Below are 22,826 nucleotides of genomic sequence, written 5' to 3' on the forward strand. Positions count from 1 at the left end.
TTCCACCCAGCACAGAAGAGCAGGGCAGAAGTTGCTCAGGATACCCTTCATCTTTTGGGTCTGGTACTAATGGCCCAAGTCAAGCCATGTTCCTAGACCCTAGTGGGTCTGGGGTGCCACCTTTGCATGCAGGGCAGGGAAAGGACCCCAGCCTCACTGCTGCTGTCGTGAAAGCGTTCATCCCTCTGTGGGGCAATGTGTGAAAAAGCTTGAAACAGCATCTTCTTTGCTCCAGCAATCTCTTTCTGAAAATTATTTTCAGGATTTTTCTAAAATTCATTATGGAAACCCAGAAGTGACTTAAAACACCCACAGGTGAAAAATGGTAACCTAAACTTCAGTTCATCCAGAGAACAAAACAAACTTTTATTATCAAAACAGTAAGCTAGCAGATAAGCAGGTATTGTCCAAATGGAAATAATAGCAGGTGACATCAAAGTACCATGAGGTGCCTCTCCTATACATATTTAGTCATACTAGGGGCACAAGTATGCAGCACTTGTGCGCAGAGCTGTGCGCATCTGGAATATTTATGTGCTCTAGAAGGCAGAGATGTTTACGTAATGACAAAAGTCATAGCCTAGACTTGTCTTCTTATTATAGGGTGGCTAATATGTCAATAGTAAGAACCAGTCCCAATGGAAGTCCATGCAGCCTTCTTGGTAGCTCCTAGTTTCCAAATAGGAGCTAGATTAGAGGGACTCTGAGATACAAATAAGGATGATGGCTGATATTGGATGAGTGAGCCCTGGCTGGTGGCTGTGGTGCACATGACATTTGTTAACTCCTACTCACAGGAAGGTACACACACCTGTGGAGAGAGCATGGGGACAGGGGTGGCAGCTCTCCTGAGTGGCTGCAGTTGGAGGGAAGGTGGAACCAGGAGGTGAGACTCAGCCCCTGCACACTATAGCCTTTCTGTGGGGTTTGTAGGTATATTTAACCAAAAATTCCACACATAAGTACAATTATTTGAAAGACATAAAGAGGCACTTTTTCTTCTGAGTCCATACTCAGGACCCCCGTGAATTCTCTCCCTGGACTGCATGTTGAATTCATGCAGAGAAGAGGCCCCTTCCACATCACAGAGATGTTTGTGCAGGTATGTGAGGTAGGGGAGGCAGTGATATACCTGTGAAGGAAGGGGGCCTGGGCTGCAAGAGCACCCAGGCTTGGGGAAGGCTATGATTTGGCATTTTTCCTTAGAGACCAGAGAGCCAGCCATGGGGGAAATCTTAAGCGGGGGAAATCTTAAGCAGGGCAAATCTGAACAGGGTCAGATTTATACTATTTTAGAAAGATATTTTTAGCATATCCTAGGAGGATGGATGAAGTTGATAAGATACTGAAGTAAGGCTGAGATATGAAAAAGCCAAAATGATGGTGGTGAGGCTGCAGATAAAGATGTGAGGTATGCAGAGTCTTATGAAGGTAAAACTAAAATTGCTTTGACTGGAAGGATAAGAGAAGGACCCCCAGTTTCTGGAATGAAGGAAGATCATGTATGTCTAAGAGAAAGGAAAACAATCCTGATGGGATGTTGTCTGCACAGCTGAGGGAAGTGATGGCAGCCTGTGAGTTAACCTGCTCGGGATGCCTGTGGCAAGAGTAGTTAGAAAGGGACAGAAAACACACAGCTTTCTGTGTAGAGGTATGAAACTTTTTCTTTTGCTTTATAAGGGCTCTTTACATATATAGTAACCCTTCTTCTGTCATATACATTGCAAATATTTTTGTCCATCCTTCCTTCTCTACATCTCCAGAAAGCCTCGTATCTCTCTTTGTGGTTTCTACTTTTGGCACAATGCTTAAAAAGACCTTTCCCACCCCCTCATTATATAAATACCCACCTAAAATTTCTCCTAGTGTATTTATGCGGTTTTACATTTAGGCATTTAAAACATCTAGGCTTTAATTTGCATAGGGCTTAGCTCTGACTATTATTTTCGGCATATTTAGCCATTTATTCTACTGCTTATTGAAGACTCTGTCCTTTTCCAACTTCTTTAAACTCAAGCAATTTTTAAACACAACTTTTCTTCTTAATTTTAAAACCTTCAGAAATACAGAAAGCTACCAGGAGAAAATAACAACCAGCCATATGTCTGCAAACAAAATTAGCTGCTTCACACAACTGGTCCCTCTTCCATTGTCAATGGCAAATTCTGGATTTCTGATTACATTTGGGCTTTCCATGGAAACTGGAGAACATTCAGTCATTTATATGTTCTGTGGATTTTACAAATCATAAACCTTTTTTTAAGGGTGAAAAGACCATAGAAATGCATCCAAGTAAAAAAATAGTCATTCCTTAAAAAAAAAATAAGTGAAAAGGTAAAACTATGTGTTGGCCAAAAAAACTCCAAGAATATGCTCTGCTTTTGTGCTCCAGGCTATTTTAAGAGTATTCCAAACACTACATAATTTTAACTTTTTTCTCCCAAGTCCTGAGTGTTACTTTTCGGGAAATTAGAGGGCACAGGCACGGGTGTTTGGGGGTTAATTCTCACTGATGTTGAAAGCCCCCAGTACTTTCTCTGTTCATCAGAGCATTAAATCTGGAGGCTCAGGAGAGCAATGCAGCCAGGCTGCAAGAGCGATGCCATAAAGTTCTGCATTAAAAATTCATATGGTAGGCAGCTTGGAACTGGGCTCTGGCAGAAAGGAGGGCTGGCAGGGAAATATGAGACACCCTACTGTCTTTCTGGCAATTGGAGGCATTCCTCAGCAAACAGCACCTCAGGAAGAGAATGAAAGGGCAAACAAGCCGTGAAGGAGATCCATGGGTTCAATTATCTGGTTCACTCCTGCTTTCCTATAGGAAACTTCTCATTCTTAAGGCTGGTAGCCTGGTTCCAAGAAGTTTTTGAACCCCTATTCCTGAATTAGGGCCTTAGACAGCATTGCTGATGCCCAGCTATTCCACACTTCTCTTGATTTTGACACACCAGTCCAGAAAGTCCAAAATTCTTCAAGCCTGGTGGAGCCAAAGCTCTCCTGGACCCTACAGTCTTTCCCACATGAGGTTGTCATGGTCAGCTGGGAGGGGACCACACACTGAATGGCATGCTCTCACGTGAAAACATGGATCCTGCAAAAATGTGGTATTTCTATATTAAAAGACTAATATAGAGGGTCAGTCACCTCCAGAGTTGATTTTGAGGGCCATTTTTCAATTCAAGGGCCTTGGTGGTACCAAGGATTGAATGCAAGGCCTTCACACAAGCTAGATCGCTAGTCCTTTTGAATTTTTTTTTGGAGACAAGATTTCACTAAGTTGCTAAATTGCCCAGGCTGGAGTCAAACTTGGGATCCTCCTGCCTTAGCCTCCCAGAATACCAGGATTACAGGCCTGTGCCACCAGGCCCAATATCAATAGCTTTCCAATGGTCTGAACTTAGAACTTTTGACGTCATCTTAGCAGTACCTAAATGACAATTAAAATCTCAAACTTCAGAGTCCCTTAAGAAGATAACAAGAGCCAGAAACAGTGGACCTTATTCCACAGCTGCAGCACGCTAATGTGGATACTAAGGTCTGAAACCTGGACACTGACTTTCCAAGTTCAAGGTGGGAAGCAGTTGGATTCCTCTGAGTAGGAGCAAGGTCTTATGTAGGAAGAAGGCAACCAGGATTTTCTACACATGCCAAGGGAATACCAAGGGCCTTGCAGACCACAGCAGCAATAGCAGCCACCATGTGTTTAGGACATGTGGACCCAGGCCCTTGGGTAGCATAGTTATCCTATAAGGAGGCTAAGGCCCCAGTAAGGAGATTGAATCTCCTGCCCATGGTTATTCAACTCAGGGAGTCAGGAAGCAGAACTCTGCGACCCTGAGACCCAGGCTCTGACTACCATGGTTCACACTGTCCCCTATACCCCAGACAGGGCCTTCCCTGAAGGTCATTCCACAGCAGGCCCTGCCAGGAATTAGTACCTGGGTCTCTGGGAAGCAATAGGGTGATCAACGGAAGAAGCTGGAAAGGGGGTGGCTCTTCCATCCTGCCCCTGAGCCAGCTCAAGGGTCTCAATTCACTAATGAGGATGCTGCTGCTGCTCAGGGAGGGAACTCTGTTACCCTGGCGATAGAGCTGGGACCAGCACCAGGGTCTCCCAATGCCAGGCCATGCACACTTTTTGCTGTCTGTTGACTTTCACCAGAAAAGTCTACAAACATCACACAGGAGCAAGCTGATAATGCTGGCCTCATAGAGGTGCTGCTGTGGGCCTTGGAGAGTCCTGGGCTTCTACACTCCTAATATGATGATGGCATAGAAAAGCCACCTCAAGAGGCCACAGCCACTGGCAGAATGGGAAGGCATAAAAAGAGCAAGCACAAAGCATCTTAATTTAACATCTGTAAGGCAATGCTAGCAGTGTTACCAATCAGGTTCATATGCAATTGGAAATAGAGGGATAACAAACATAGGGCACCCCAGATTGGTGGAGAGCTGTGTAGTCTGCATTGTTTCTGAAAACTATCTAATGACACAGAAGAAATACAACATGTTGAGGGAAAAAAACCAAACAAACCACAAACTACCTATCAGTTTGAAGTCATTAGTCAAAAAAAAGAAACCGAAAAAACCCACCAGGGTGCAGTAACTCACACTTATAATCCTAGTTATCCAGGGGGCTGAGGCAGGAAAATCCCAAGTTTGAGGCTAGCCTGGGCAACTTAGTAAGAACCTGTCTCAAAAGAAAATAAAATAGAGCCAGCTGTGTAGAGTGGTGGAGTACTTGCCTAGCACACATGAGGCCCGAGGTTCAATCCCCAGCACTGCAAACAAAACAAAACAAAAATATACTGAAGATAAAGCAAAGCAGTACAGAGTGAGGATCCAGGAAGGAAATATTCCATGTCTACAACATTCACCTCTACAGTGTGGGATTATAGGTGACAATCTTTTATTTTAAAATCTTTTACAATTTTCTAAATTTCATGTAATAAGCATGTGCAACTTTTGCAATTAAAAATAATCAATGTCACAGGAATCCATCCCACTGGTTTGGGAGCATTTCACAGGGAGGCTGTTTCCTCACTTTCGCCAGCCTCCCCTTGACCCTCTACAAGGGTCTGGGGCAAGGCTGGGGCAGTGTGAGGTGAGTTGTCTGTCATTTCTGGAGCAGAGGTGTACTGTATTACCATTGAGTGGCCAGTGCCTGCTCTGCAACAGCCAGGACTCTCTGTGGTGAAATCAGAACAGCCCAACTTTAATGAATTAGACTGGGGACAGAAGGTGGCAAGAATGGTCCAGGGCTCAACAGGGGTGGTGGTGCATGCCAGTGACCCAGCACTTTGGCAAGAGGATCACAAGTTCAAGGTTAGCCTGGGCAACACAGCAACTTAGTGAGACCCTAGCTTAAAAAAAAAAAAGAAAAGCCAAACCCAGGTGACTCTCAATGAACAATGGTTTTCTTTTATAGAACTCTCTCAAAGCATGCTGGGTATGACAGCTTATGTACATTCATGAATGTTTATATACATATATAGTATATAGATATACACTATATATACATGTACAGTATATACTTGCATACACATTTATCTCTGTGTACATGTTTTTGTGTGCAGTGTATGGGCTTTGTGTGTGTATGCATGTCATATCTGGTATCTGAATCCTGTCCACTTTCACTCTAGTCACAATACCTGTTTGTTTTTTTTCTTTTTCTTTTGCAATACTAGGGATTGAACCCAAGACCTTCGCACTGAGCAAAGAGACAAGATCTCTGAGACAAGATCTCGCTAAGTTGCCCAGGCTTGTGATCCTCCTGCCTCAGCCTCCTAGAGGTGTGAGATTATACGCTTGTGCCTGTTTCAAGCATCTGCTATTTTACTGGAGGTCTGATGCACAGATTAGCTGGAGGGAGAGAAAAAGGTAGCTAATTCTCATGGGTGGTTTGTAATTTTGAGACCCTTGTTAGGTCCAGAGAACAGACAAATGATCCTTGGCACCCAGAGGAATTTCTACCTCAGTTCAGACATACAAAGTCACCTTCTTTCTGCAGATCAGGGTACTCCAGCCCAGAGGACAGAACATTTCTGTAGGTGCAAAAGCCAAGGAAAGCCTTTTAGGGCTTACCCAGGCATTAGATTTTAGGCATGAAGTGAAATACTTGTATAGGGATGGAAAATCCTAAGAATTCTACCAACTGCACAGACTCCTGGAGATAAGACAGTGAAAAAAGCTGTCCGCTGTCCCCTCCAAGTCTGATTTAATGTTCTCTATAGTTTTGGGGACAGCAGGCTCTTTAGATTAGAGTCCACACTCTTGAAATTGTAAAAGTAGCTGCTTCTCTATTTTTAGGGAAATTAATCCAAGCAGGATAATTACAGCAATCCTTACTGGAAACTGATGACTCATCAAAAAGACAGGAAATAGAAAATGTTACATTCTTAAAGATACAGGAGAAAGACTGTGTTTCAGGACACTTAGGTTGCTCTTTTCCAACTACCAGAGGAAGTGATACTTGTCTAATATGATGACAAAAATAGTTGTGCGATTCTCAGGCTCAGTCAACTGGGTTCCCCTGGCCCAGTTTCTGGATTTTTTCCTGTGGAACTATAAAAAAAGTAAAGGAGGAGTCATCTGCGATGGGGCTCTGTGGGTAGGAAAGGGACTGGACCCTCTGGGAAACCTGCTGTCTCCTGGTTACTGTCACAGGTAATACCGCCCCAATACAAAGGCAGGCCCAGAGAAAGACTTTATTATTATTTATTTCTGCAGTGCTGGGGATGCACTCGAGTGTCAGAACCTCAGTTCCAGAAAGGGACTGTACAGATAGATCACCATGGTCGTGTGCAAACAGCCCAAAGAATGAGGCATACCCCAGCTGCCTGTTCTTGGGATGCTCGTCCATGCAAGGAGCACAGGAGGACTTCTTCAGTGGCTACTACAGAGCAGAGCGCTGACATGGGCTGTGAAACTGTTCAGAGCCATCGGGGTACCCACACCAGCTGTGCTCACAAGTGTGCTGGCCACAGTTCCCCTGTGTGTTCTGAGCTAACGGCTTCTTCAACAAGTCCTATCTCCCATCCTCTCCAGGGACGTGGCGGTCCTATCCCTGTGGTGCAGGGTATGGACTCCCTGAAATGTTTCCCATAAAGCCCCCAGCTGAGCTAGCTGAGGGGAAGTCTTCTGCCCAGAGCCCATGGGAGTAGGTGATAAACACTGGTCACACACAGGATACAAAGCTAATACTCTAAAATTGACTGAAGCAAGGTTCCTCATAAGTGTCTCTTTTGTAATGTGCTATGAAAGTACGTGTATATATAGTGTTGTTCTTTGAAAAAAGCAGAGAGGTGAGGAAAACAACACAGAGAACCTTAAAGAAATATGCAATTTACTGGTAGGAAAGGTTTGGGAGATGCAAATTCTCCTAAGACTAACATGAGCTATAAAAAATATAGTATTTCAGTGCAATTCAGTATTTTCTTTCATTGGAGCCCCAGCCCACGTATTTGGAGGAATGTCAGAGGCTGACTGCATGTGTTCATCTGAAGTTCCCTGTCCACCCTAGATCAGGGGACAGAGCAAAGAGGTGGCCATAGACTGTAACAAAAATGGGAATTCTTAGCTGGGGTGATGCCTGTAATCCCAGCACTTTGGGAGGTTGAGGTTGAGGCAGGATAGAAAGTTCCAGCTTAGCCAGGGGAATTTAGTGAGACTGTCTCAAAATATAAAATAAAAAAGGGGCTGAAGACATAGCTCAGTGCAAAGGCTCTGGGTTTAATCCTTAGTACTGAAAAAGAAAAAAAAAGGAATTCCTGCACTTGTGCCTAGAACCCCAATCTCTCAGCTCAGAGGACAACTCTACTGTTGATGTGTGTGGGAGCAATTTAAACTCAAGGGCAAGTGAACAGCTATGTGATACATGCTCAAGGACATGGGCAATGGGAGCTGTCTAGGTCTCTTTGGGATAGCCGTTGCCTGCTGAAGGAAGCCTGTTCCCCTGGCCACCTCCCAGGCCACCCAGGGAACTGTGTCAATTTCAAAATCCACATCTATGGGATCTGTTGGACTGTTCAAGTTCAAGTCCTCTAGAGTGCTACATCTTCATGTGCTAAGAGAGAAGGAGAAGATGGACAGAGGGTGACCATCTAAGGAGGAGGTATATTTTCACTAAAAAAGAAAAAAAATGCAAGCAGAAATAATTCATTTATTTAACCCAGAAAGAGTTCTAATCTGCAACCCTGCAATCTGCTTACACAACAACTGTTTTGGCAAGCCCCCCGATGTTCCAACAAATATGAAACTGTGCTTGCCATTTGTCTAAGGAATCCTGCATTAATAAACATGAAGAGGAACACTTTTACCTCCCACTCTCAATGACAGGACAAAACAAAGACCAGCTGTGTTCATCAATGGGGCCTTGTTCTGCACATAAAGGCTAATTACATTTTGCTTCAAGCCTACACATGAAAAACTTTACTGCCGCCATCCCTATCCCAGCCAGCCCATGCTGTCCCAGCTGATGCATGATGATGACTGTGCACCATCAAGGGGTTGTGGCCATATAGGGCACTGTTGACCTGTAGGCTTCTTTCTCAAATGGGGGACAGGGATAGGCAGGCAGTGTAGGTCCCTCAAGGTCATGAGAAGGAGCATGTGTGGATGCTTCTTCGGCTCTTACCATGATGGGTGCCATTCACAATGTGAGCTTTACAGCTCTTCCTGACCACCCAATGGCTCGGCTGGAATTATGCCCATTGTACAGGCAAGCTGGGGAGGGCATGGCCCAGCCAAGGACACACAGACAGAACCGAGTGATGTACTATCTCCAAAGCCCATCTACATTCTTGGTCACCAAAGGACAGAGAATCCCTTTTATCAGGAAGAAAAACACAATGTCCTGAAATGTTTTAAGACCATTTATGAACAGACATGTCTGGTCTAATCATACATACAAAGGTTGGACCTGAGGTAGATAATTAAGTGACAAACCTTTCTGAGAACATAAGGGGAGAGCCATGTGCAAGGAAGGGTACTTGTATGGGATCACTAATACTGAGACCTCTGTTTCCAAAGATAAGAAAGCAGCCCCAGCCCCACCACCTCAGGGCACTCTTTACACTCTCTATGAATTATTACATAGGCTGAGGAGTAGTCAGTTAGTCTTGTTAGTATCCAGAGCCTTTCTGATCAGGGAGGTGCCAGCTAGGTTCAAGGCAAAGCCCAGTCCTGTCACTCCCACAAACCTGCACGTCCCAGTGCACAAGTCCTTCAGAACCCTGGGTAGGTCCTCCCCAAGAACAGCCTGGCCTGGCAGTTCCATAAGCCTCCTGCTATCTTACCATAACTCATCTTCTAGTTCCAAGTCCCAGCTAGGTGTGGTGGCCTGCACCTGTAGTATGAGCTACTCAGTGGGCTGAGGCAGGGGGATTGGGCTTGAGCTCAGAAGTTCAAGTCTTGCCTGGGCAACACAATGAGACTTTGACTCAAAAAAGAACAACAAAAAGCCTCATTGTCTTTGAGAAAGTATTGCTGGTGATTCTCTTCTTTCTCCTTCTGTAGGGAGTCCAGGTGGGGGGAGGGTAAGGCATGGAGTTACAGCTCCTCCCAAGGGCCCTCAACTTCTGGGTTCTAGCCCGGGCATGGCACAATCCTGCTAGCACTGGCCACGAGGCACTGTGCTGCTCTTCACAGCTTTCCTCCTCCCTCCTGCACCTCAGGACACCTGCCTGCTTCTGTGTGTCCCTGGAGGAATGCTGCCTGCCTCCTGCAGAGACCTTGCCAGGCACCTAGCTAACAGCACCATGCCCTGTCCCCTGGATCCCAGAAGTGGTCACAAAGAGCTGCAATGGCCTTCCGCTTGCTGAGCCATGGAAGGCTCAGGATCCAGTCAGCGGGGGTGGGGGAGGGTGGGGGGGTGGGGGAGGTGTGGTGTAGTGAGGATGGTCTTGGGGCATGCCTGCCATCTCTGCGCCTTGCCTGCCACTTTCCTAAGCCGGTCTCTTGGCCCATGTGATCTGCTCACCACGCCACTGACCACTGGGCAGGACAGGAGAGGTCACAACCCTGTCAGCAGCCAGGGGACAAAAGCTATCGTTCCCACACAAGGCAACGTTATGACAGAATAATTGTTCCTCCCCCCACACTTCTGGATGCTAGTTTCCATTAACTGTAGGTTTATGTAACTAAACATAGTAATGTATTAAATTTCATTGTTTGGGTTTTGGGGAAAAGTCTTTTTGGCCTTAACATATGCCAGTAGGAGGGGAATGGGCCAGAACCTTTTCTCACTGAATCCATGCCAGTGAACATCACTTCCCAGCTGATGCCAGCAGGCCAGAGTTCTCTGAGTGGTCTAGGGGTCAGGAGGACCAGCCTCTGGAGGTCCTGGGGTGACTAAACTCAATCTCGTGACAGCCTCAAGACTGAATGTTCTTACTGTCATTTTGATCATGCAGTATTTGTCTTTCTGTCCCTGGCTTATTCACTCAGCATGCCCTCCAGGTTCATCCACATTGTCACAAAAAATAGAATTGCCTTCTTTTTAAAGGCTATATAGTATTCCACCATGTATACACACCATATTCTCTACATCCATTTGTTCACTGGTGGACACTAGGGGTGTTCCAGATTTTGGTTATTATAAACAATGTTGTACAAACAGAGGACACACTCATCTCACTTCCTTTGGATATATACCCAGAAGCAGAACTACAGGATCATACGGTAGTTCTAGATTTAGTATTATGAAAACTCTCCCTACTGATTTCCATAATAGCTGTACTAATTTACATTCTTATCCACAGGTACAAGAATTCCTTGGTTTTGCATCTTTGCCAATACTTACTGTCATGAGAGTGTTTTTAAAATGCATAATAAAGCAAACTCTGGTCAATTATGGAGACACAAAATTATAAATACTTAAGTTGTACTGATGCCTTTTAGAAAGAGATATGGTTTAATAGAAGTAATGAAAACTAGTGGTATGATCAAATATATTGCCATATAGAAATATATCAGCCAGTAGAATGATGTGGAAGAGAATTGACCAAGACATTAATTAATGAATCATCTACTGATCAAATTATTTAGAAAAGAAATGCTACAGGTACAATAAAGTCCAAACAGAAATAATTGAAAAGAAAAAAAAAGATGAAATGGTAGCAAAACAAAGGGGACAGGAACCCTGAGGCATGGCAAGGTGACCGAGTTTCATTGTGACAGTTGGTGGTTTCTACTGTGGTTATAGCTTGGGGATGAGGGGGCTGTGAGGCATGGGTGCCCTCCCATCAGCCAATGGCAGCTGTGTTCTCAGATAGCACTGCCCCAGGAACACAAGGACTTACTTAATACCAGAGCCACAGAATTTCAAAGCAAAATTTTAACCTCTACCCTACCTTAGACCCAGCTCATTCTGCATCCAGAAAGTCCTATTTCAGCATACACAGAGAGGAGGGTAAATGATTTGGTGGCCCCCAAAGGGTTTATATAGTCCAATAAGTCAGCCAGAGACACAGAGACTGACCAGGATGCTTTGGTCTCTGTGCAGAAGTTTCACGTTTGCAGGCAAAGTGGGTTCTGATCATCAGACTGTTTAGCTGGGCTCTCAAGGCCTTGGACTACTGAATAGCCCAGAGTAAAGAGTTAGGAGCCCAACCACTCAGTGTCTGGAGGGTAGTGGATGGGCACAACCTCAAAGCCCAAGGGCAAGTGTGAATGAGATATGGGAATGCTTTGCACCAGCATCCCTGCCAGTGGAGTAGCACCCCCACCAGTGCCCACTGGGCACCCAGAACACTGCTGTTGACAGGCACACAGATTTCTGTGGGAAAAGAGCCTTCCAGCACAGGAAAAAGTATTTCAAACACTAGTCTAGTACCACTTGCCTGGTTATTAGCAAAGGCGGCATGGCTAGGAGTGGTCTCTGTCACTCCATCATCTTCTAGTGACATATGGCAATATTATGTCCTCTCTCTGTTTGTGGCACTAAGTGTATTCCTAGTGAATCATGCTGACTTCCCCTGACAGGAGTCAGGCAGGAAGCAAGTCCTGGGTAACCACCCACTCAAAAATCTGTCCCTGCACAGGTTCACCTGTTAGGGGTCACAAGAACCAATCCACCGACACAGGAATGTGCTTAACCTTTTTTAGAGGTCTTGAGGGAAGAGAAGAGGCCCAGGTAAAAGGTAAGTAGTTTGCCCACACCAACCTCCACAAAGAAATGGCCCAGGTGTTGTGTCTGTTCTAAGCTCTTTCCCAAACTTTTTACAGAAAAAGAGTGAGGCATTGAGCAGGCTTCATAATAATGAAGGAAAGAAGTTCTACCCGGAAGGACCAGCCAGCACAGACTAGGGTTTGCCTGGTGTCACACCTGTGGGACTAATCTGATGTGACTGATTCCCTGGAATGATACTGTGTTGTCATAGTGGCACACTAGCCAAGAATCTTCTAAACCTGCCAGGCCAATCTCTCATTGATTTGCAGAAGCAGAGGTGACCTGAGTACAACCGAGCAGGGACTTACTTTGCAGTAGTTTCTTCATCATATTTGGTTTTCAGGTCAAATAATTCTGTTCGAGTTTTTTCCAGGGCTAAAAGGCAAGGACAGAAAACTATGATACAAGACACTAATTGTTTCAATTAAATTTAAAAAGTAAAAGTATAAAAGTAGTATGTTCTGATTTCAAAACAGGCAAAGATGCCAGGCATGGTAGCACATGTTTGTAATACCAGAACTCTGGGAGGTTGAGGCAGAAGCGCAGCTCAGGCAATTTAGGGAGACCCTATCCCAGAATAAAAAAAGGGCTGGGATGCAGCTCACCATGAAGGCTCTTTGTTCAATCCCCAGTACTGCAAAAAACTAACAAAAAGATTTAGCCAGGGATTTAGCTCAGTGGTTCCGCCACCTTCCTCACAAGCACAAGGTCCTGAGTTCAATCTCCAGTACCAAAAAACAAAAACAAAAACAAAAAACTAACAACAAAACAAAAACAAAAACCCCACAACAACTACAACCACAAAAAAAAAAAGAAAAAAAGAAAAAAAAAACTCCAAAAGGCAAAGATGACCAAAGTACCATGAGTGGAACAGAAAGTCCCTCTCATCTCTACCTCACTTCAACCCAAGTGCCTCCTAAGAGAACTACTGCTCATAGTTTACTGCACAGATTTCCTGTTTTTCAACATCTTTTATCATTTAAAAATATTCCCATACATAATTGCACATATGGTAATCCCCTGCATAGTGATGCTTCTGTCAATGCAGACTGCATATATGAAGGTGGTCTTGTAAGATGAGAATGGAGGTGGACAATCCCCATTCACCAGGGTTGTCCTAATTGTTTTCACATCAGAGCACCATGTACTACTCTTAAGTTTGTGGGGATGCTGGTGTAACAACCCCTTGCACTGCCAGCTGCACAAACGTACAACAAGTACAATTACAGTGCACGATACTCAAACATGACTATGTTACTGGTTTACATATTTACTATATTGTACTTCTTATCATTATTTTAGAATGTACTAGATTTTTTTTTTTTTAGTGGTGATACTGGGATTGATCCTACAGCCTTTGCACTGAGCCAGACTCCCAGACTCTGTTTTTTTGAGAGAGGGTCTTGCTAAGTTGTTAAGTTTTCTAGGCTGGGCTTGAACTTTCAATCCTCCTGCCTCAGCCTTCCAGAGTACTGGGATTACAGGTGTGTGAACTGATGCCCACCAAATATACTCCTCCTTATGGCAAAAAAAAATTACTGGAAAAGAGTGTGCTGGGTCACATCAGCCACAGGCTTATCCATCTTGTGTGCATGGTGTCTCTTGGTGGTATCAAGTGACTGGCCTGCTCTGTCACTGAGGTATGTGAGAGCATCTGATATCTACACCATTAAAAATCCCTCAGTGACACTGTCTCAGAACACACCTACTCTGCAGAACTGTGCACCCCCTTCCCCCAATAAATGGGATGTTAGGAATATTTCTGGAGATTTGCCCTTCTTCCTTGGTGTAGGGCATGGAAATCTTTCCATGTGAGGACACAGGCAGTATCAGTAAAAATGAGTTCTCCTTTCAGGATAACTAGATGTGTGGCTGCTGGCTAAAATGCTGATAATCAAATTTTCCATGAATACCACCCACTTGGTTTCCCAGGAGGCAATTTGCACTCCCATGTGCACCATGAGTGGGGACCATTTTTCTTTACTTTCACCAACACTGGCTATTATAAGTTAAAAAAAAAATCCAGAGCTTGGTGTGGTGGTGCATACTTGTAATTCTAGCACTCCAGGAGGCTGAGGAGGAGCGGGGCTGGGAATTTTATCAGTGTGAAGGCCCTGGGTTCAATCCTCACATTCATATTTGCATAAAATCTGATTGTCTGGTAGGTAAAACAATCTTTCATTGATTTAATTTGTTAGCATTTTTTCTTATGTGTATTAACCATTCATATTTCTTCTGTGAATTGCTTGTTCCTATCCTTTGCCCATTACTCTACTGGGCTCTTTCTTTGTTTTCAGATTTTTTTTCCTCTCATGCTAGGGATGGAACCCAGGGCTTTGTACATGCTAGGCAAGCACTCTACCAGTTACACCCCTAGTCCGGTCCTTAATTTTTGTATATAATTAATCTGCTAAATTGCTTGTGATTTCTCTCCTCCTCTGTCATTTGTGTTTTAACTTGGATTATGATATTTTCTAATTTTTTTCTCATTTAAATTAAAGATACAGTGCTGCTTCTGGTTCAGGGGGAGAAAATGAAAAAGAAAAGAAAAAATAAGTTTAAAGAAACTTTAGCATAACCTTTTTTGGTTAACTTTTAAATTTTAAAGGTTCTGCTATTATTGTTCTCTTTAACTTCACTCAGGGTAGAAATAAGGGGTTTTTTTCCTTCCATCTCCTATTATTGTTCCAAATGAAATGTCAGTCCTTGACAGTTTGGTGATTTAGAAGTGTTTGTTGGAAAAAAGAGCAGGAAGAGAGGATGGTTGTGGAAGGTATGGAAATGGCATGCAGATCCTCCCACCTCCACATTAACAACTCAAAGCCATGACTAATGGAATCAGGTGCAGCAGCCAGGAGGGCTGGAGAAGGAATTCTGCAGCATGGGCTCCCTTGGCTCTGCAACAGGTAGCAAAGGGTACCTGGCCAGGCCAGGAAACTGACCACGAGCACCCACTTCAGCCTACCCTGCATCAACTTGACTAGGATGAAGAGCATCAAACCTGTTTGCAGAGAATGAAGTTTATGCTCGGCCTCTTCCAGCTTTGAGGTGGTTGACATCTGTGTCTCCTGTAGCTTTCTGAAAAGAAAGAGCAGAAAGCCAGATTGGTTACTATGTTTACCAAAGGAGCTTCACTGGGCACCTCAGAGCTCTGCTCATCCCCTCTCTTCTCTGGGAAGCATGGTTGGCAGCAGGCACACAATTGGCTATGGCTCCCAATGCCCTGTGTGCCCTGGGGCCTGCTCATAATCTCCTGCACCCCAACGCTGTAACCTCATGTTATGTAACCTGAAGTGTGCATCCTGTAGATCTTGACATGCAGTGATTGGTGTGGAAGGTTATCTTAAATGTCACTTGTTCTTGAGATGCCAGATATTAAAAAGAAAAAAATACCATCATCACACACTCATTGTTTTCCGAAGTTAGCCTGAGAAGAATGATACATTTACATTCTGCTGACACAAAGAAGGAATTTGTTGGAATAAAGGATGTACTAAAGAGATGTGACAGCTGTCCCAGCTCTGTTATAATGGAATGCAAATGCAAGTGCAGTACAGAAGGCGGAGATTCGGGGTGTCTCCAACTGCATTCCACATATTTATATTTCCCATGATCTCCAAATGAATTCCTTGGTCAATAAATAGCATAACTTTCTCCTAATCTGCAGAAAATCTCTAAAAATAAGTTTTATTGTTTTTACATCACATGACTATAACATATGCTCTCAACATAATAAACCTGAAATACAGAAAAGGAGAAATGATACAATTAAAAAGTCACCTTAATTTCCATCACCCATAGAAAAATCAATGCTAGTATCTCCATGTATTTCAAATATAAAACTAATAGATGCTCAGAGTTTAAAAAAAAGTCAAAATTTACAAGCATTTGGAAAGTTCCTTGGCTTCATTTCCACTCTCAGTTCTGTAATACAAACATGTAACAAACCAGAGTGAAATGTAAAATAATATGTAACATACTATAGTGTAATGTACACTAATATGTAATACATTACAATGTAATATAAGTTCTGTTATGGTTTGGGTCTAGATGTCCCCCCAAAGCCTCATGTGGTCATAGGCTTGATCTCAAGTGTATGAAGCTGGAATTGATTTATGATGCAATGCTAGGCTCAAGGGCACTAGGATTAAGGGTGTGAGTGCTACACGCCCTAAGTAGCCTGAATAAGATAAAAGGGGCAGGGAGGCGCTGTTAAAGCCCTCTTGTTGGCTTTGTTACCTTGAACACACCATGTTGTTTCTCCTCTATGAGGCCTATTTGTTATCCCCATTTTGGAGCTAGCCAACTATGGACTGAAACCTCTACAAACTGAAAGCCAAATAAATCCCTTCCCTTCCAACTTTGGGTGTCAGATATTTTGTCTCAGGAATGAGAGAAAAGTAATTAACATAAGCTCCTATCCACTTTCTTTTCATACAAAGGGGATCACAACTCACACCATTCTGGAGTTTTTCACTTTTTTCCACATTTTGGAAATGTTCTACTCCAGCATATATAGGTATCCCTTACTCTTACTAAAGAACTAACTTAATGAAACCTCTGTGGACACTTAAAATTGTTTACAGTTTCTTTCTGCTAAACATTTCCTCAGTGATCATTCTGGAGATTGCATAATTTTGAGAGTAAATCTGTTGGATAAAATCCTAAAAGAGAAATTGTAATGGTCAAAGGCTCTGTGCAATTTGTTCTTTAATATGTATTCAGTAACTTCCCAACAAAAAAGTCTCACCAATTTAAACTCCGCCAACAATATGTTAAGAATGTTTTATACACCCTGCCAACACTGACAAAATCAAACTTAATACTTTGCTGCTGAGTAAAGCTGAGCTTTTCTCTGTAGGAAATGCTTGCTTATTGCCTTTGCCTACTTTTGGTAGAGTTGTATTTTTTCTTATCAATTTTTTTTTTGGTACTGGGGATGGAACTCAGGACCTTGTGCTTGCAAGGTAGGCAGTGGAACCACTGAGCTAAATCCCCAGCCCTTACCAATTTTTAAGAGCTCTTTGTATATACAGAAAATTAATCCTTTGTCTTTATGTGGTGCAAATATTCCTTCCCAATTTGTTGATGTTTTAAAACTTTATTTTTGTCTTTTAAAAATCTGTTTTTTAGTCTTACTTTTATCACTTTTCTTGTATGCTTAGATTTCTCTACTCCAAAATTATTAAAAAAATATAAACCCAAGGTTTTTTATGTATGAGATTTAATTATCATTATCATTATTATTATTTTGCATTGATGGAGACTGAACCCCAGGCCTTGCGCATGCTTGGCAAGTGCTACCACTGAGCTATATCCTCACCTAATTATTATTATTTAAATTCTATGTCCAATTCCATTTTTTGTTATCAAGAATGAGATAATAAAGACCTAACTTTATCCTCCCTTCCTAATAGTCATTCTATCTTTTATTTATTTATTTAATGTGGTACCTGGCCTTGCACTGAACTATATCCCCAGGTCTCATTTGAGACAGAGTCTTGCTAAATTGCCCAGGTTGGTCTCAAACTTGAAATCCCTTCACCTCAGTCTTCTCAGTAGCTGAGATTCTAGGCATGTGTCTCTATGCCTAGCTTTCCTATCTTTTCATATAATCACTCCTTTTATCTAATTTGAAAAGTCTACTGAATAATACTGAGTTCCCATGTAAGTTTATTTCCACACTTGTGATGCATGAATTTACTGTGGGCAGATCACTGCATGCAATGTTGCTTCATGCATTTTCCACTTGATATTATGTTGGATACTTTTCTCCAGTTACTGTGAATTCCAGACAACTATGATTTTCATGGTTATGTAACATTCTAGTTAAGGATTGCCTTTTACTTACCCATTTCTTGTTGGCAGGACATTTAGATTGCTCGTATTTTTCCCTAGCTATCAATAACACGGTGAAAAAAATCTCTTTAGAAATAGAGTGCTTTCTTAAGGGGAATTTGTTTAGGACCACTTCCCTGCCACCTTTAGAGCTCCATCTGTGTTGCTCACTGTTTTCCTGGGGGTGTGCCCTGCCACACTCTCCTGGCAGGGTGGGGTGCAGCCTCCACTTGCAGGCTTGGGTAGCCCCCTCCTGCAGTGAGGCCATGATGACTGAGGCAGTGGCTCTAGTGGCTGGGTGGGCCTGGTCTGGAGTCACACAGTCCTGCCCCAGCCCTCATTATTAACTTCAAAAGCTTAGCAGGTATCTAGCCTGTGGCTTATTTTTCTTTCTGTAAAGTGAGACGGTGCAGATCCATCCTGGGTGCTCAGTGAGAGAATGTATTGAGTGGTTGGCAAGGTTCCGATGCCAAGTGGGCTTTGGGTTAGTGGAACTTGGCATTTCCTTTTTTTTTTTTTTTTAAACCACACCAGTACTCCCAAAAGACCTTGTAAAATACCTAAACTGTGTTGTTGTTGTTGTTGGTGGTGCTGCTGGGGATTACCAGGGCACTGAACATGCTATACCCTCAGCCTCAATTCCTGAGATCTCCTTGAAGCTCACGTTACAGAAGCCCAAGCAAGTCACAACAAAACTCCATGTGACTCATGCCCAAACCTGACCTTTACCCCTAACTATAAATTTAATGCCTCTTGTTAATGTTAATATGAATTTCTTCATGCTAGGGCTAAAACCGAATATCTTAAATTAACCAAAGATGGTTAACCAAATTAACCAGTTTTAAAAATCCAAACTGACAGAGTTGGAATTGGCAAGCTCAAGAGTCCTCACAGGTTTTACAAGAAATCTTTCATAAAATCATCACACCAATGAAAAACCAAGTCATTTGTAGGAGAAGTTTTCGGTAAAGTAAGCCATTGGAAATCTAAACATCGTTAGATGGTACGTTCACTTACCCAGGCTGAATACCTCTCATATGAAATTCTGGAGGGATCCCAAGTGTTCCAGACTTTGGAGTTCAATGTATTATGTGATATTTAGATAGTTTACTGGTTGAGCATTCCTAATCCAAAAATCTGCACCCTGAAATATTCCAAATATCCTTAACTTTTATGTATGTGCTGGGGAAAGAACATGCTAAGTTCTTGGCCTTATACATGCTAAGTACATGCAGTACCAGTGAGCTAAACACAAATCTTTTCAGAACATTTTAGATTTTCAGATCAGGGATGCCCCGTTTGTGTGGATTTCTTGATATATGAAGTGCTGTGAAGTAATGAAAAGAGGCAAAACAAAACAGAAAACTAAGATTTGTGTATGTGTGATAGTATCAGAATTCAATGAAGAAGGCAAAGTTCAGTGTAAGCCCAGGGCTTCCCTACAGAGGACATATGTCTGGAGGACCTGTGTGCTCTTGTCTCAGATAAAGCATAGTCACCAGGTACCAACCTGTTAACTCTGCACGGCTGTGCTAACCTCTGGACCTGTGGGGCTTCAACAGACACCCTCTGCTCCCTGACTGCCAGACACTATCAGTCACTAGAGAAAGACCAGTCTACTGCACTCATAGTGGCCTCACTCATGAATTAACGATCAAGGGACACTTTCATATTTCAAGCAAAATTTTGCCTAGAGCCCTGGAGATTTTTGTGTACAATCTGGCTGATTCATAGAATACTTTCAAACTGTCTTGTAACTATCTTGTCAAGTTCAGAGGCAAAATCTCACACCGAGGTAAAATGTCACACTACTCTGGGAGCACCAGGACTCACGCTTACCTCTCTTTCTCTGCAAAATCATTCTGCAACTTTTGTTCTTTTTCGAGAGCAATTGTCTCGGCTTGGCTCTTCAGAGTCTGTTCATATTCTCGGATTTTCTCTTTAAGTGCTTTTATCGTAACCTCTGCATGAAGAAAGAGAGAAAATCCGACAGTAAGAAGCATAGTTTGGTGTGGCTGTCTGCATCAGGCTCTTGGAACCCAGGAGGAACTGCATGGTTTAAACTTGAATTCCTCCATGCCGACACAAAATCAATGATTATATGTCCCTTCAGAGACCTTTTATTCCCTAAATGTTAAATTGAACTTGCAATGTTCAGAATGGGAGGGGGGGTGGGGGGGTGGTCAATGGATTTTGCTGGGAAGGAAGGCTTGGGTTTCTCTAGCACATTTTTTAAAAAGGAGAAAAATCAATGGTAAAACATAATATTGTCTCATTGATGAGTCTTAAATTAGTTACCTATTGAGGGAAGATTAATAAAGTTTTAGTGTGGCTTTAATTACTTCCTCACTAAGACAAAAGTTCACAATCATGTACACTTTATGGAAGTAGAGGCAAGTGAGTCTATAGGTTCCTCTGGCCCAGGCACACCTTTGCAATTTCACAAGGGATAGAGAAGGTGAAGATTAAATGGTTAGAGTGCTATCTTGTCAGCCGGGGGATCCAGCCTTGAATTTGGGTGCTCTCTGCCAGACTCTGACAGAAGTGGGTTGTGTGGATACACTGATGATGAGGGCCTGGACAGAGACATTCAGGTGACTCAGAGGAGGCCAGGAAGTGTCCTGGAGCCAGGTGTGAGAGATGGGAATCAGGCAGCTTCACTGGGGCATCAGTGAGTTCTGTAGCAGTTGGTGCTTGACAGATGAGGTCCCTCAGCAGGCAGTCCAGCCAGGGAAAGTCCACACCCCACATGGCCCCTCGTCTTTCTCCTGCCCCTGCATGGTGATAGCAGGCACTTCAACTGCCCAAACCAGGTGAAGGCAATGCACAGAGCAGGTCCGGTCTCTGATCTGCAGGTGCTCTCAGGCAGGACAGCCCACTGCACATTTTCCCACAGACACTGCTCCTTGCCCTTCGAGCACTGTGGCCCAAACCCCAAGAGAGTGGTGCTCTTGGAGTCTGTTTCCTGTGGCTTATGCACATCCCTAAGGAAGCTGGGCTGTTTTTTTTTTTTTTTTTGCATTCCCAGCACCCAGCAGAGATAGGTCAGGAAGGGCTGCAGCACAAATGAACCAAAGAGGCAGGACTCAGCCAGGGTCACACTTCGAGGCCCCACTGGCATGAGTGCTCTATCAGGGTGCTTGCTGCACAGGCGTTTCCATGCCAGAGCTGTACATACAGTACAAGTGCTGCTTGCCCTCACTATCATGCAGACCCGGACTAGGAAGGAGGATGTGGGTGCTTTTAGGTAGAGCTGGCTGGCATTTTGGAATTGTCCTGTTCTTGCCTGACTCTGACCCTAGAGTACAGCCTGAGAAGGATGCGTCATGAGCCACTGTACTCATGGATCATTTCTTCTAGGCCCCACAGGGCCTGCTCAAAAGGCTGACATGCCCATTTCTTCCTTAAATGCCTGAGGGGGTGGTGGGTTTTAATTCTGTCTTCTCTCTCTAAGGAGGGTGCTCTGGGCTCCATCTAATGAGAAAGGTGAGTCTCTTCTCTTAAAGGAACCCTTACCTTTTACCCACCAGGCTGCATGGTGTTCCCGACCTAGAGGATGGGTTCCCTCTTGGACCCCCAGTGTCTGTGGGAATGCACGTGACATACACACCTGGCACCAGTGTTGTTTTAGGAGCTGAAACCCTGATGCCACAGGGTTTGGCATGGTTCCAGTGAGGTCCCCCAGTGAGACACACCTGGGGATCCTTCCAGGAAGCATGGGGTCTGTGCCTGATGGGGTCTCTTTACTGCTGGGGCCGCTCATTGCCTGGCAGTGCCAAGCTAGGGGCCAGCTTGTCTTGCAGCCTGCAGCCCTCCTCTGTTGCCCAAATCCACATCCAGGACATTCTGTGTCCCTACACAGTCCCTAGTCATTTGCGGGAGGGGGTGGTATGGCAGAAGAGAGTGACATGCTGGCATTCATTCACCACTCTCAGAGCCCCAATTTACTCATCTCTAGTGGGGGTTTGTGCACATAACTCAGAAGCTCCTTTCCCGCTCTGACTCCTGGACCATCTTCACTGCTGCTGTGATGATGGAAACAAAGGATATACAACCCCTGCCTTTCCAAATTGTGACTGTGTTATGCTGGGAAGAAGAGGTGGGAAAACTTGTAATCAATAAATAAAGAAGGGAAAGTTTCTGGCAAAGCAACAATGCTCAAGAAACAGCTAAGCCAGGTATGGTGGTGCATGCCTGTAATCCCAGCTCTTGGGAAGCTGTGGCAGAAGGATTGCTGGGAGTTCAAGGCCATTCTGTGCTACACAATGAGCTCAAGACCAGCCTGAACTGTATAGCAAGACCCTGTCTTTCTCTCTTTCTCATACACACACACACACACACACACACACACACACACTCGAAGTAGCCAAAATTTCTTGAGTGCTGAGTACTATACACACCATTCTCACTTCATCCCACAACAACCCTACTGGAAAGTAGAGAACTGTCCCCAAGACAAAGGGTATCTACTGAGCAAGATGACTCACCCAAGGCCACATGGTGAGGTAGTGGACACCAAGGGACTCAAACCAAATCTGTCTGGCTCCAGGGCCTTGTTTCTGGGTTGTGGACTGTGTTCCTTTATAAAGCACATGCAAGAGGCCTCTGGGGCAGGAACAGTCCCCACTCTGGTGGGTTCCTGGTTAGTGCTGGGGATAGAGGCACTGACCAGGCAGGGTAAGGAGAAGGAAAATCCCATACGGTCCTGTAACCTCCAACACACAACTGCAAGCTCAATAAACATCAAGGGTGGGGCTGTCAAAACTAGATGTCCAAAGGAACAAATATTCCCTTTAGGTAGTGTCTCTGTGCAAATCAC

General features: G+C 43.9%; 1 protein-coding gene across 21 annotated transcripts in view; it reads right to left on the reverse strand.

Moving 5' to 3' along the window:
- The window catches only part of Cux1 (cut like homeobox 1), a 374,970-nt gene that overhangs the window by 115,162 nt on the left and 236,982 nt on the right, over nucleotides 1-22,826 (reverse strand). For all 21 annotated transcript variants that reach the window (XM_004840130.4, XM_021254464.2, XM_004840131.4 and 18 more), the window contains 3 exons: nucleotides 19,847-19,970; nucleotides 15,171-15,247; nucleotides 12,478-12,544 (listed from right to left, as the gene is read on the reverse strand). In XM_004840130.4, the coding sequence (XP_004840187.1) occupies nucleotides 12,478-12,544; nucleotides 15,171-15,247; nucleotides 19,847-19,970 (268 nt within the window). The remainder of the gene's footprint in view (nucleotides 1-12,477; nucleotides 12,545-15,170; nucleotides 15,248-19,846; nucleotides 19,971-22,826) is intronic.

Source organism: Heterocephalus glaber, unplaced genomic scaffold (assembly GCF_053883595.1).
Source record: "Heterocephalus glaber isolate CG9 unplaced genomic scaffold, H.glaber_assembly_v1.0 deba00001610, whole genome shotgun sequence".
NCBI lineage: Eukaryota > Metazoa > Chordata > Mammalia > Rodentia > Bathyergidae > Heterocephalus > Heterocephalus glaber.